The sequence below is a fragment of the Acomys minous genome (genome assembly GCF_964271855.1).
Source record: "Acomys minous genome assembly, chromosome: 5".
Taxonomy (NCBI): Eukaryota; Metazoa; Chordata; class Mammalia; order Rodentia; family Muridae; genus Acomys; species Acomys minous.
The window spans coordinates 84,600,194-84,614,215 of record NC_140494.1 but is presented as its reverse complement, the minus strand read 5'-3'; the positions used below and the strand labels follow the sequence as shown (position 1 = coordinate 84,614,215).

Below are 14,022 nucleotides of genomic sequence, written 5' to 3'. Positions count from 1 at the left end.
CACACACACACACACACACACACACACACACACACACACACTTTCTCCTTTTCTGCTGATGTAGCCCAGGCTGGCTTCCAACTGACTGTGTAGCCAAGGACAACTGTGGAAGCTCTCATCTTCCTGTCCACCTCCCAAGGACTGAGATCGCAGACATGCGCCACTGCTCACCCACTCGGAAATGTTTCCTTACTTTTACTTAATGAGAAATGACACTAGGCTACGGCCAGATAACAAGTTGCATGAGTCAGTTCTCTCTTCTGCTCTCCTTAGTTTTGGGGCAACAAACACCTTTACCTAGTGAGCCATCTCTCCAGCCCTCAATTTCCTTTAAAAATATTTTTTAATATTTTTTTTTTTGTGTGTATATGGAATGTGAGCTTAGGTACCCCAGAGGGCAGAAGAAAGCATCAGATCCCTTGGAGCTGAACTTACAGCCGGTTGTGAGCCACACATGAGTGCTGGGAACAGAACTTCATGTTGTGCCTCCAGGCCCCTTTTGTTGTTGTTGTTGCTGTTTGTTTTGTTTTGTTTTGTATTTCAAGACAGGGTTTCTCTGTAACAGCCCTGGCTGTCCTGGACTCACTCTGTAGCCCAGGCTGGCCTCAAACTCACAGAGATCCACCTGCCTCTGCCTCCCTAGTGCTGGGATTAAAGATGTGCACCACCATGCCAGGCCTCCAAGCCCTCTTTTAAAGAACTAGCATCAGCATCAGTATCAGCATCATCAGCATCAGCGAGGATGAACCACAGTGTACATGTGAGGCTTTCCGTAGTTTGTCCTTTCCTTCCACCCTCGGTTCTAAGAATGGGTCGCAGGTTGTCAGGCTCCAAGAAAAGTGCTTTCACCTGCTGAGCCATCTCACTGTCTCCCACCCCACAGTTCTTAGACCATCTTTCCCGGCTTGAGCTGAGGAGGGGGGTGGTTATGGGCTACATAATGAGACCCTGTCTCTAAAAAGCAAATAAACAGAAACCTCACACTCTTACCTAAATCGTAGAACCCAGAGTTTTCAGTTTCACAGTGTTAGAGGCTTTTGTGGGGGTGGGTGGCAGGGTCTTGGGTAACCAAAACTGACCTCAGACTTGCTCTGCGGCCAAAGATAACATTGAATTCCAGGTCTCTCTGTCCGCCTTACCCCCACCCCCAGCCAGTGACTTGGCGACAGGGATGCTAGGGATGGATGCTGGCTAGGCAAGCACATCCCTAACCCTGACCCTGGATTTGGACTCATGTCACTGGTGGCATGGCCACCACCACCTCCACATTTGTCCTTGGATACACTGTGACAGCCCACCCACATCCACAGTCACAGCCATCTAGAGCCAGTGTTACTGTCTCCCCCATCTTCCAGCACTCGGGGGAGGCAGGCAGGTGGCCAAACTTCTGTTACAAACAGGTCTTTATTAAAGATGAGGGGGGCAGGGGATGGGGACAGTGTCTCATCTGCCACTGCCTTTGGCTATTCAGGGTAGGGTAACTCCCTTCTGCTCCACCCATGCCCCCCAAGATGGCACAACTGCATTAGGCTGAGGCATAGGGGACAGTGTGAAGAAGAAGGGTAGGTCCCCCCCAAAATAAAGTCTTTTTCCACAGCCCTAAGAAATAATAGAAGGTTTGGGTGCCCTGGGCACAGCCAAGGGGGACAGCACCCGGAGCTCCAAAACCTGTGAACTGGGGCCAGCCCTACTTAAGTAGGGAGTTGGAGGGTGTGAAATGGTGCACCTGGGGGAAGGGCTACAAGGGAAGGGGTGCCGCAGGACGCTGCTATGGGGGAGCCTGCTCCCCACCCTCCAGCTGGACTCTAGGATCCTGGGGGAGAGTCTGGATAGCCCTCCTTGCCGTTGACACGGGCGGTCCGCCATTGACTGGAATCATTCCCACCCTCCATTGGCAATTCTGAAAGCCAAGGGCTCCTATTGGCTGTTTAGATGCTGAACACTCGCTGGAGTTGCCCTTCTTGCTTGAGGAAGCTAAGAAGAGGTTCCCATAAATTTTTGTAAACTCTTGGGTTGAATTCTGAGAACTCGGGAGCTCTCATTGGCTAGGCAACGGCCAGGTGGGTCAAACGTAAGCCGTTTAAAGGGCAATCCTACGGACATGGGCCCACCTGGTTATTTTTTGCCTACCCAGATGTCCCAGGAGGCCAAAGAGCAGCCAAGAGATTTCCCCCCTCGAAGTGTCCATCCAGCCATCTTTTGACACTAGGCCTGACTGGTTTGGAGGGCAGGGGTCTTTAGCACTCACGTGGCACACGCACGCGTGGCAGGGGGAAACGGGACACTGGGTAGATTTTAGGTGGTGAATCTCACAGCAGGTGGTCGCGGCTGGCAAAGAGATAAGGGCTGAAGTTGTCACGGTGAAAAGGGGAGGGATGGAGTCCACTGAGGGTGTACAAGTCCCGCAGCAGGGGCGTGGGCAACAGCAGCTTCCGGCCACGCCCACCTCCCCCGCCTGGGCCCCCGGGTCCAGGGGAGGAAGGCGAGGGACCCTGGCTGGGAGTTGGTGCGGGCAGGGGCAGTGGCAGCGGCAGGGGTGTTGGCTCAGACCTCAGTCGAGGGCGGGGCACACGGGGCGAGGAGCACATCGCTGGGGCCCTGGAGGACACACAGCTGGGAATCAGGTGGCCACGGCGGGCACAGTTCTGCGGCTCTAGAGATGACAGTCGGAGATCAAGAGGTTAGCAAACCTGAGCAAGTGGCACATAAGCCAGGTGAGCCCTCTGCCCACCTGGAAGAGCTATTTACCTCCCGCCCCCCACCTCAACCTCTCCAACACTTACTGGATGGGGTGAGCCGTGCCGGTGTCGAATGCTGCGGCCTGCAGGTCTCGGGTTCCTGAGACAAAAAATAAGAGGGGAGGGGCTAGAGGATCCCAGGACCCTACAACTCACAGTCAAAAATGGCTCAAAAGCCAGCCGCCCCGATGGAAAATGCAAGGGATCTTCAGATTAAGGATGTAACTTTGGGAGGGAGAGGAGAGGGTCGTCTTCCACTCATTAAGGCTGCCTTCTTCCTATTTCACCCCTCGGAGCTGGGTGGCTCCTCTCTACCCCTTCTCCTGAGACAAGGGGGCACTTGTCACCTGATTTCCTACCTCACTGGCCTCCTCCAGCCACCACCCTCTCCAGCCCAGAGCAGCTCCTGGGCCCCCTTACCTGGGCCACACTTAACTTTTCGAGGGGGCTGTCCATGGTGGGGGCCTGGCTCAGGTCCTCCCAGGGGGAGAGCCTTCGACCAGAGGAGGGTCGGCTCTGGAAATTGTGCACGACACAGGTGACCTAGGCCATAGAGACAGGAGCAGGCTGAGGCTTGAGATTAGCAACACAAGAATTATGAAAACACCCTCTTCATTTTCAGATAGAAACAGAAGCTCGGATTTCTAGAGACATATAGCCTTCCTTTATAATTTTACTTTTTATTTATTGATCGGTATTTTGAGACAGGGTCTCTCTGTGGCTGTCCTGGAACTCTGTGTAGACCTGGCTGGCCTTGAATGCAACAGAGATCCATCCACACCTCCCCCAGGTGCTGGGATTAGAGGTGTGCACCACCACGCTGCATTTGTTTGACATTTAGTATACTGCAATGATTTGGCATGAATATTGTTTTTTGTCTTTCCGAGACAGGGTTTCTCTGTGTAGCCTTGGCTTGTAGACCAGGCTGGCCTCAAACTCACAGCGATCTGCCTGCCTCTGCCTCCCAAGTGCTGGGATTAAAGGCGTGTACCACCAAGCCCAGCCCCAAAACCTTTTTTTTTTTCTTTTTGAGACAGGGTCTCTCTGTGTAACCTTGGCTGTCCTGGACTCCCTCTGTAGACCAGGCTAGCCTCGAACTCACAGCCTCTGCCTCCTGAGTGCTGGGATTAAAGGCATGCGCCACCACACCCGGCTGAATATTGTTTTTTTTAAAAGATTCCTTTCCTTTTATTTTCTATGAGTGTTTTACATGTATGTTAGTGCACCACCTGCATGCCTGGGAGCCAAGGAGGCCAAAAGAGGGCATTAGATCCTCTGGAGCTGGAGTTACAGATGTTTGTGCTGGGAACTGAACCCAGGCCGTTTGCAAGAGACGAATGTTCTTAAATGTGTGCTATTTCTCCAGCCATGAATATCTCTTGTTAATGTCACAGAAATATTCTTACTTTTTATTATAACTATTCAATTTGTGGGAGGGTCACCCACCACACACTGCACTTAGTACCTCTTACCAGTTGTGACCCAGGATGGCATGGCATCTCTGCTTAGGTGGCAATCGCCTTTACTAGCTTTCTCGCCGGCCTTTCCCCAAATGTTTTACGAGGAGCTGAGTATGGCTCACTCCAGAGAATGCTTGCCTATCATCCATGAAGCCCTGGCTTCCACCCCCAGCACCACAAAAGCAGGGCATTGGTGAGGCATGTCTGTGACCCCAGCACTAGGGAAATGTGGCAGGAGGATCAGAAGGACAAAGTTAGGCTTGAGATAGCAAGTTCAAGGACAGCCTGAGCTACATGAGAGCTTGTCTCAAAGAGCAAGCAAGCAAGCAAGCAAGCAAGCAAGCAAACAAACAAACCCAACAGACCCTCCGGAAGTGGTGGTGCACAACTTTAGTCCCAGCCCTTGGGAGGCAACAGTAGGCAGACCTCTATGAATTCAAGGCCAACTGGTTTAGGCATCGCATTTCCACAACAATCGGCCCTGCATTGTGAGACCCTGTAGACCAAGATGGCCTCAAACTCAAGAGATCTTGCCTTTGCTACCCAAGTGCTGGGATTAAAGGGATATGCCACCATGCCTGGCCAAAATATACTTCAAAAAATATATTTAGGGGTCTGGGAAAGGGGCTCTGTGGTTAAGAGCACTGACTGCTTCTGCAGAGGACCTGCATTCTGGTTCTAGCAACCACACGGTAGCTCACAGCTATTTGCAACTCCTGTCCCAGTACACTGGCCTCTTCAGGTAACACACACACACACACACACACACACACACACACACACACACACTGCATGCAAGACACTCACACAAAATTAAAACTAAACTTTTAAATATGTATGTATATATGTAAATGCACAGGTGGCTATGCATGTCTGTGTATGTGGAGGTGCATGAGTGTCTATGCAGGTGTGTTCATGTGCTTGTGGAGGGCAGAGGTTGGTGTGTGTGAAAGGTAGGGGTCAACCTGGGCCATCATTCCTCAGGACTGGTCCACCTTGCTTTCTGAGACAGAGCCACTCCCTGGCCTGCAGCTCCCAGATTAGACTAAACTGGCTGGCAGTGAACCCCAGGAATCATCCTGCCTCTGCCTCCCTGGTGCGGAGATGACAAACACACCACTTCCGGCTTTACATGGGCGCTAGAGCACTGAACTCAAATGCTCATGCTTGAAAGGCAAGCACTTTAGCCCGTAAAATAGTATTTATCTCAACTGCAGAGTGGTGTCGCATCCCTTTAAATTTTGCCCTCCATGGTAGGACCCTGTCAACCCATTTCACACATGAGAACAAGCAAGCAGTCAGGGTCGAAGTAAAGGACAACTCCCCTGCCCAGGTCACACAGCACCTGTACCGTCAGCATCATTGAGCAATTCAGCCTTTTGCTTCAGGGGCCTGGGGAGAGGTCTTCGGTACAGAGATGAGTGGGCGGGGGACTCACCAGAAAGGTGGCGATAGCCGCCCCTGTCAGAAAGCCAGCCAGCACATCCGACCAGTGGTTGCGATACTCTGCCACACGGACCACGCCCACCAGGAAGGCGGGGCACAGCAGGGCCAGGCAGAGGGAAGGTTTCACCAGGCGGGAGCCCTTCACGCGGAACACTAGGGTCACGTACATCTGTGGGAATCAAACTGATCAGAGGATGAACCCACGCCTTTCAGCTCAGAGCATGGGAGGCTTTAGGGTGAAGGCGGCTCCAGGAACGGAGCAAGCGGACACTCAGCGGGGCAGTGCAGAGGTGAAGATGTGACCACACAGAGAGAGGGGGTGCCTGGAATTGGAATGGCAGGAGAGGGGCTCCAAAGCTCCCCAGGGGTTCTGCATGCAGGTGGTGTGGCCAGAGTGCCAAAAAGGACGGGCGAGGACTTATGGAACAGGCTTCCCCAGGACGAGGAAAGATGCTCGCTGCCATTAAAACATGAGCACAGACCTAGGGAGTCGAATCAGGGTCAAGGGGGCAAGGTCCAGGAGTTCCAGAGGTGGCCTTGGAACCTCATGGGGCCACGTAAGTGGTCGGGGGGGGGGGGCGCTGGAGGACGGGAACGACAGACATATCAGTCATTCCAGAGGCCAGGAAAAGGAAAGAAATCGAAGCAACAAAGCCCAAGAGTAGAGAAAGGAAACGCACCAAATTAGAACCGTTTAGAGTCAGGGGCGTGACCTCTTCAACAAAGGGGAGGGACGAGGACTTCAGGAGGCGGAGTCAAAGCCTACTCAGGGCCAGCAGCCTCTTAGCAACGCCAATGGGCAGAGTCCAGGACAATAGAGTAGTCAAGCCCACAGGTCTAGGCTGCCCCAGAGGGTGTGGCCTCCTTCCCAGACCTCCCTCAAGTCAAGGCGCCCCCTACCCCATTTCCAGACCCCAGGCAGCTGCCCCAGGGCCTCACCGCAGTATAGGTGACCGCGTAGGCACACAGGGCTGCGTCCTTGCAGGGAAAGGCGCGACGCGCGGCAGCCACCAAACTGGGGCTGCCTGCACAGGCGCTCTGGTCCGTGACGAAGCGGTCGGGCCCTGGTCGGTCAGGAGACGGTGGTGGGCACCCCAGGGCCGTGTAGTTGGGGCGACACACCGACAGGAAGTGAGGTGTGGGGTTACCGGTCACCACCTGTCCCGCATTTGCAAAGATGGTCGTGGTGAAGAGGCCAAAAGAGTACACCCCTGGCAAAGGGGAGGAAAGAGGTCAAGTTCCTTTCACTGGACCCCTCCCGAGTGCCCCACAGGGTTCCATTAAGCCCGCTGTGTCTTTTAAAACATTTTCTTTAGGGTGTTTGTGGCACTCTGGAGGCAAAGGTAGGCAGACCTCTGAGTTCTAGAGAGTTCCAAAACAGCTAGGGCTACACAGAAACTCTCTCAGGAAAAAAAAAAAATTTTTTTTAAAACATGTATTTATTTGGGGGTGTATCTGTTTGTGTGGGCACCACTGTGTGGAGGTCAGGGGACAGCCTACGGGATTTAGTTCTTTTCTTCTACTAAACGGGTTCCTGAAATGGAGCTCAGGTTGTCAGGCTTGGTCACAAGCTTCTGTAGACAAGTCCCTGCTCTCAGTTGTCCTGCCATTCCTAGGATGGCCACTAAAGCCAGTCTAGTGCCCTATGATAACTGGGTGAGGTCCCCTTACATTTGGTGCCACCATGGAGCCCTCACTATGGTGTATACACATGGTCTGTCTCTAAGGAATACACTGTGTCAGGGGTTGGCCCTACCTGACTTCATCACAGCTTACCCTGGGACCCCTCAACGCCACTGCATCAGGAATTTGGACCACCTAAAAAGAGCTTATTTGAATGATTCCTCCTCCTTCCCTTCCTTCTAATATTAATATATATATTTTTTTAAATTTAAAGAATTACATTTATTTATGTGTCAGAGGTCAGAGGGCAATGTGTGACAGACCGATAAGTCTGTCCTTTCAGCATATACGCCCTAGGGATTGAACCCAGACCATCAGGCTTGGGAGCAGATGCAGCGCCTATACCACTGAACCCTCTGACTGGCACGCCCCTTTTCCCAGCCCCACTCCTCCACGGGCAGTCTAGATGTGTAGCCCTAACTGGCCTTAAACTTGATATATAGACCAAGCTGGTTTAGAACTTTCAGATTAGCCTGAACTTTAAAAAAAAAAAAAAGATTTACTTATTATTTTTATGCGCATGCATGTGTGCCTCTGTGAGTTTACGTATACCACATGGATGCAGGTGCCCATGGAGGCCAAAGGGAGCTGTCTGATGTGGGTGCTAGGACCTCAACCCTGGTCCTCTGCAAGAGCAACAAAGCACTCCCAATCACTGAGCCATCTTTTTAGCCCCTGATCAGAACCTTTGAGTGCTGAGATTATAGGACTGTGCCAACCCACACAGCCTGCTTTTGTTGTTGTTGTTGTTTTAAAATATTGACTTATGTTGTAGCCCAGGCTAGCTTCCAAACTTGAGATCTTCCTACCACAGCCTTCCAAGCTCTGGGGTTACAGATGTGCACCACCACACAGGCTTGAATTCTTTGCGTGTGCAAGTGCATATGTTGTTATGGCGGGGGGGGGGGGGGGGGAGGGGGGGAGGGTCAGGGGACAATCTCAGGTGTCATTTCTCTCACACCTTCACATTTTGAGACAGAGCTTCCCCCAGGCCTATAATTTTGCCAAGTAGGCCAGATCGGGCAGTCCAAAGCTCCCATGAGTCCGCCTGTCTCCACCTCCCAGCTTCCATCTCTGGGACAACAGATGTGTGCCATTTCTGGCTTTAAAAAAAGAATTTCTATTATTCATGCGTGCGTGTACATGCCTACGTCTTTGTCTCTGTGTATGTGTGTGAGTATGCTTCGATCTATGTGTGGGTACATGTATGTGTGTCTGTGTATATGCGTCTGTGAATGCATCTGTGTGCGTGTGCGTACATCTGAGTGTGTGTCTGTGTGTGTGCATGCCTGTTTCTATGTGTGTGTGCACGTGTGTACATGTGTGCGTGTGCCACACCTTGAGTGCAGTCAGAGAACAGCTCCAGAATTGATTCTCTCCTTTGACCACGTGGATCTGGGTAGTCAAAGTCAGGCCAAGCTTGGTCTCAAGCACCTGTGACCACTGAGCCATCCTGATTCCCTGGCCTGAGATTATTTTTTAAGGTAGAACTGGACCATATTATCCCTTTGTCCCTGAACTCACCTCCCTCCCCAAGACCATTGGACTGACCCCAGGCTGCATCTCTCACCCAGGAAACGGACTAGCCTCCGCAGTGGGGGGCTGAAGCGGCAGCAGGCCCCGGACACAATGGTGCTCTCCCCACTGATGGGACGGGCGGAGGGCGGAGCAGGGAAGAAGGCACGAGCCAGCTCCCCCAGCAGGATCTGTGGACAAGACCAAGATGGGGTCTTCAAGGCCAGGACTCCACCAGCCCCAACCTGGCCCTCCTTGGGTTCTGGGAGGTTCTACTGCCTGGCATCTGACCTGGGTGACCCACACCATCTCACCGTTAAGGTGGGCCCAGCAGTGACCAGGGCGTAGATGAGGGCGGGAGGTGCTCGGCTGCTCGCCTCAGGGCCGGGGTAGGGCTTGGCATAAGCACTGTCATAGCAGAAGAAGCCCTGGGTGTGCACAGGGAAGGTGTCCGTGAACTCCAGGCGGTACGCAAGCAGGACCACGATGCCCAGCAACACGGACTGCAGCCAGTCAGACCCGGGGAGAAGCAGAAAGAGACAAGAGGAGGTCAGAGGCAGTGAGGTCAGGGACAGGAAGGGGAAATAGAGAGTGGGGGAGGAGGAGGAGGATGGAGACAAAAGGAGAGGGCAGAAGGAGGTACTGAGTTACTACATTGTAACCTTTCCAGCAACTGTAGCCAGGGTGCCCTGTTTTCCTGTGCCTGATCGGCTTTTGTTTTGTTTCGTTTTTTGACATGGCCTCATGTAGGCCAGGATGGCTTAGAAGTCACTGTGGAACTGGGGGTGACTCCTGATCCTCCAGCGTCCACCTCCCTAGTACTGGGGTTACAAAGGGATAGAACCCACGGCTTGTTTCAAGCTAGGCAAGTTTCTATTGACTTGGGCCACGTTTTCTTTTGTTTTTTTGAGACAGGGTTTCTCTGTGTTAACTTGGTTGTCCTGGACTCACTTTGCACACCAGGCTGGCCTTGAACTCAGAGTTTCTCTTGCTTCTGCCTCCCGAGTTCCGGGATTAAAGGGGTGCACCACCATTCCCGGCTTGGGTTTTTGCTTTTTCAAGACAGTTTCTCTGTGTAGCCTTGGCTGTCCTGGGCTCGCTTTGTAGACTAGGCTGACCTTGAACTCACAGTGATCTGCCTGCCTCTGCCTCCCTGAGTGCTAGGATTTACAGGCGTGCCCCACCGTGCTTGGCTTCAACCCATTTTTTATTTATCTATTTACTTACTTATTATTTTTTAGATGGTCTCATTATGTATCTCAGACTGTCTTGGAAATCACAGGGGTTTTTTTGTTTTTTTGAGACAGGGTTTCTCTGTGTAGCCTTGGCTGCCCTGGACTCCCTTTGTAGACCAGGCTGGCCTCGAACTCACAGCGATCCGCCTGCCTCTGCCTCCCGAGTGCTGGGATTAAAGGCATGCGCCACCACACCCGGCATCATAGTTTTATTTGAGACAGAGTTTCCGTGCTGGCCTGGAACTCACTGTCGTCCAGGTGGCACGGAGGTCATCAGAATACACACATGCCTTTTGCCTCTGAAGTGCTGTGATTAAAGGTGTGTGGGACCACATCTGGCTTGTTTGTTTTGAGACAGGATCTTACTCTGTAGTTCTAGCTGGCCTAAGTATATGGACTGGCCCTGAATCTGCAGACATTCTTCTGCCTCTGCCACTTAAATGTTAGGATTACAAAAACGCATTACAATGGCTGCCCCTCTTTCTGCCCCGCCCTCTCTCTCTCTCTCTCAGTTGGACTCTCATGTAGCCCAGGTTGGCCTTGACTTCCCTGAAATTCTTCTCCGTCAGTCTCCCAGATGCTGAGGTTACACATAGGAACCACCACGTCCTGTTAATTATGCCCACTTTAGAGATGAGGAAGTGGAGGCGCAGGCACGCAAAGTCCCGAAATGTGACAGGTCAGGGCAGAATGGGGATCCAGAGACAACATTTTTGGTTCCATTCAGAGAGAGTGATGCTAGGACTGGAGTGGAGCCAGGAAGGTGGGAAAAAGAGTATGGGAAAGGGCTGGGCCAGGAGCAGGGAGCCAGGCTGGGCAGAACAGGAGGATGAACCGGAAACCAGGAGCACTTTCTCAGAGCGGCTCTGAGGTCCTCACCTCCACGAAGACGAAGCAGGGGATGATGGAGAAACTCCGCTTCAGGTGAGGTCTCCCTCCAGCCATGGCGAAGGCAGGGCCTGCGGAGGGAGAGGGAGCAGGAACGCCGGGGGCACACCACTGAGCAATGCAAGCCTGCCCTTTAACCTGGCCATGCTCTGCAATCCAGCCCCACCCTGCTGGCCCCTGTCCCTGCTCACTGGACATCAGGACCTCCTCTACACCAGGGTCTGACTTCTACCAGAGACCTAAGACTTTTTTTTTTTCCTTTAGTTACATTTATTACTTTTGTGTGTGTGTGTGCACGCAGGCCTGTGTGCATGCTCGTGCACGCACCACATAATTCATATAGAAGTCAGAGAGAAACCTGCAGCAGTTGGTTCTCTCAAAAGATCCTATAGTAGTCTCTTCTCTCTACCTTCTATTAAAGAAATTCTATAGATGCCATGCCTTTTTTTTTTCCTTTGCTTTTCTTTTTTTTTTCTTTTTTTTTTTTTTTGCTTTTCAAGACAGAGTTTCTGTGTGTGTGTGTGTGTATCCTTGGCTGTCCTAGACTCACTCTGTAGACCAGGCTGGCCTCGAACCCACAGCAACCCACCTGCCTCTGCTTCCCGAGTGCTGGGATTAAAGGCCTGCGCCACCATGCCCGGCAATCCCATGCCTTTTATAAAGGTCTCTAACCAGTTTTGAGAGGAGACACCTCCAGCTTTAAAGAAGGGTGCCTCTCTCCTTGGTACCCACCTTAGTCATATTTTAGGGCCTTTCATCTTCTTTTCCCAGGAGATCCCATGCTTCTTGCCCTCTCACTCCTCTAAGTCTCCTCCACCCCACCCCTACTCCCCACCTCCACCCCCCACCTACCCCCCATCCCCACCCCTCACCCCCTATGGCTTGTGGTATCTGCTGTGGGCTGATAGCCAGACACTCCCCCTCTCCCAGCTGCCCTGCCCCCACCCCATCCTCCCAGGCCAGCTGCCTTTCCCCCACCCCCCATCTCTTCTCACCAACCCCCTAAATCTAACTTCAACCCCCCAAGGCATCGGTAGCTGATACAGTCAAGCCAGCTTTTACCCACAGTCACCCCTGGTCTCACCTGTGAAAGCACCCTAGGGCTTCCTACAGGCATCCACCTCGATGGACACCGACTCACAGCCACTCCCGGAGGCCAGCAGGGCAAGAGCACTCATCCCCATGGCATGGATGCGGAAACTGAGGGCCAGGCAGAAGAGGGTAGGCGCTGTGCATCCAGGGCTCCATTGAGACCTACTCCACAGAGTGACATATTGGAGTGACAGATTCACTTACATGGGTACTCTCACAGAATATAACCCAGCCACGGCTCCCATCCACACACCACACACACACGGACATCTCAGAACATGAGACCCATCCATCCATTCCACAGCAAGATCCAAGCATCCTGTGTGCAGTGCCTGCTTCATGTTGAGCAAACCAGATTTGCTCATTCACACAAATCACCGGTACTCCTAAACACACACACACACACACACACACACACACACACACACACACACACAGTTTGCATACGGCCTGTCATAGACACCCACACGGATGGAACATACCCCCTCAAACACCAGTCAGACAGACACCCCAGCCCCCAACAAACCCTTACCCTGATACAGTCACCACCATAGACTCAAGGTTGCCAGCACATGTAGAGTCACGACAGAGTCACTCTACACAATGAGAGCCACAGAACGGGTCACAGGGTCACACCCCCAGTTACAAGGTCCTCGATGACACTCACACACATGAACACCCTCTCCACAGTCGTAGGAGAGACAGTGTGCCACCCACAACCTACCTCAGCCACATGGTCAGGTATATATGTGAAATAGACTTACAGCCACACACATACAAAAGGCAGGTAGGATCAGACACCTGCCAGATTGCAAAACATCCACACACCGTCAGAAGCAACACAACAGTAACCACAAAACGATATTCACCACCCAACTAGACACCTAGACACACACACACACATGCACACACACACACAGTGCAAGCAGTCAGACACCCTAAGGAAGCTAGCTAATGCTCTTGCTGGTGTGTGAGCTACCCCCCCCCCCCACACACACATCAGCCGACACACCCGAACCCATCACAGCCAGATAGCCACACAACCAGTTACACAATCACACACCAACACGGGCGGCCACACCATCATTCACTCACAGCCATCCTCGCAGCACTGTGGCCAGGCTCTTGAGGGCCCTTGCGGGGGGGATGGGGGTGGGGGTGGGGGGTGGGGGAGAGGGTGTCCCTCTCCAGGTTCCCCTCCCCCAATCCCATCTAAAGCCCGAGATCGCCGCCTCCCCTCCCTCTAGCAATCCCCCGCCCACCCCCACCCCCCGCAATTGACCCGCAGGGAACCGATCGGAAGGACCCATGTCCCCGGTCTAGACCTGCGTATCTGGGCTGAGCAGCTACCCGTCTGGGAAGAGGGGCGCCCACGCATCTCCCTCACCCTGTCTAGGCCGCTGGCGCCTGAACCTTCCCTCCGTCTAGATGATCCCGGAGCCGCAGAACAGTCAGACAGACCGCTGGTCAAGAAGGCGGACACGGAGATGAAGTCTGGACCGCCGGGCTTACTGCTCCGCGCAGACTCCGTGGCCGAGGCAGGGGGCGGGGCCACAGTCTTATTTGCATAACAGAGTGGGGCGGGGCAAGACAACATTTGCATAACCCGAAGGGGGGCTGATCCATAGTTACCCAGGCAGGCGGGGTTATTGGGTCCCTTATTTGCATAACACAGTGGGGCGGGGAGTTGTTAGCGTGTCAGGGCGGAGCTATAGAACTTTCATTTGCATAACTCAATGTGCCGAGGCAAGTGTTGGCAGAGATTGGAAGGAAAAATTTGGGCAACGGATCTAGAAAGGAAGATTCTATCTGGACAAAGAGATCCACTTTTTTTTTTTTTTTTAAGATTTATCTATTGTGTATGCAGTAATCTGCCTGCATGCACACCTGCACACCAGAAGAGAGCACCAGATCTCGTTGTAGATGGTTGTGGGCCACTGTGTGGTCGCTGGGAATTGAACTCAG

The 14,022-nt window shown here is 52.8% G+C and overlaps 1 protein-coding gene across 6 annotated transcripts; it reads right to left on the bottom strand.

Annotated features, from left to right (window-relative positions):
• Positions 1–1,385: 1,385 nt before the first annotated feature.
• PLPPR2 (phospholipid phosphatase related 2) lies at positions 1,386–13,907 on the bottom strand. 6 transcript variants are annotated; one of them, XM_084781830.1, is made up of 10 exons: positions 13,445–13,888; positions 12,050–12,219; positions 10,957–11,076; positions 9,157–9,270; positions 8,898–9,033; positions 6,584–6,855; positions 5,637–5,813; positions 3,159–3,281; positions 2,784–2,838; positions 1,386–2,653 (listed from the first exon to the last, which is right to left on the bottom strand). In XM_084781830.1, the coding sequence occupies exons 2-10, from the start codon at positions 12,080–12,082 to the stop codon at positions 2,310–2,312; spliced, it is 1,374 nt and encodes a 457-aa protein (XP_084637956.1). In that variant the 5' UTR covers positions 12,083–12,219; positions 13,445–13,888; the 3' UTR covers positions 1,386–2,309. The 6 variants fall into 6 exon arrangements, with proteins under 6 accessions (XP_084637956.1, XP_084637958.1, XP_084637955.1 ...); XM_084781832.1 differs by having other exon boundaries at positions 10,957–11,036; positions 13,445–13,885; XM_084781829.1 differs by having other exon boundaries at positions 9,157–9,345; positions 13,445–13,881.
• Positions 13,908–14,022: the final 115 nt, after the last annotated feature.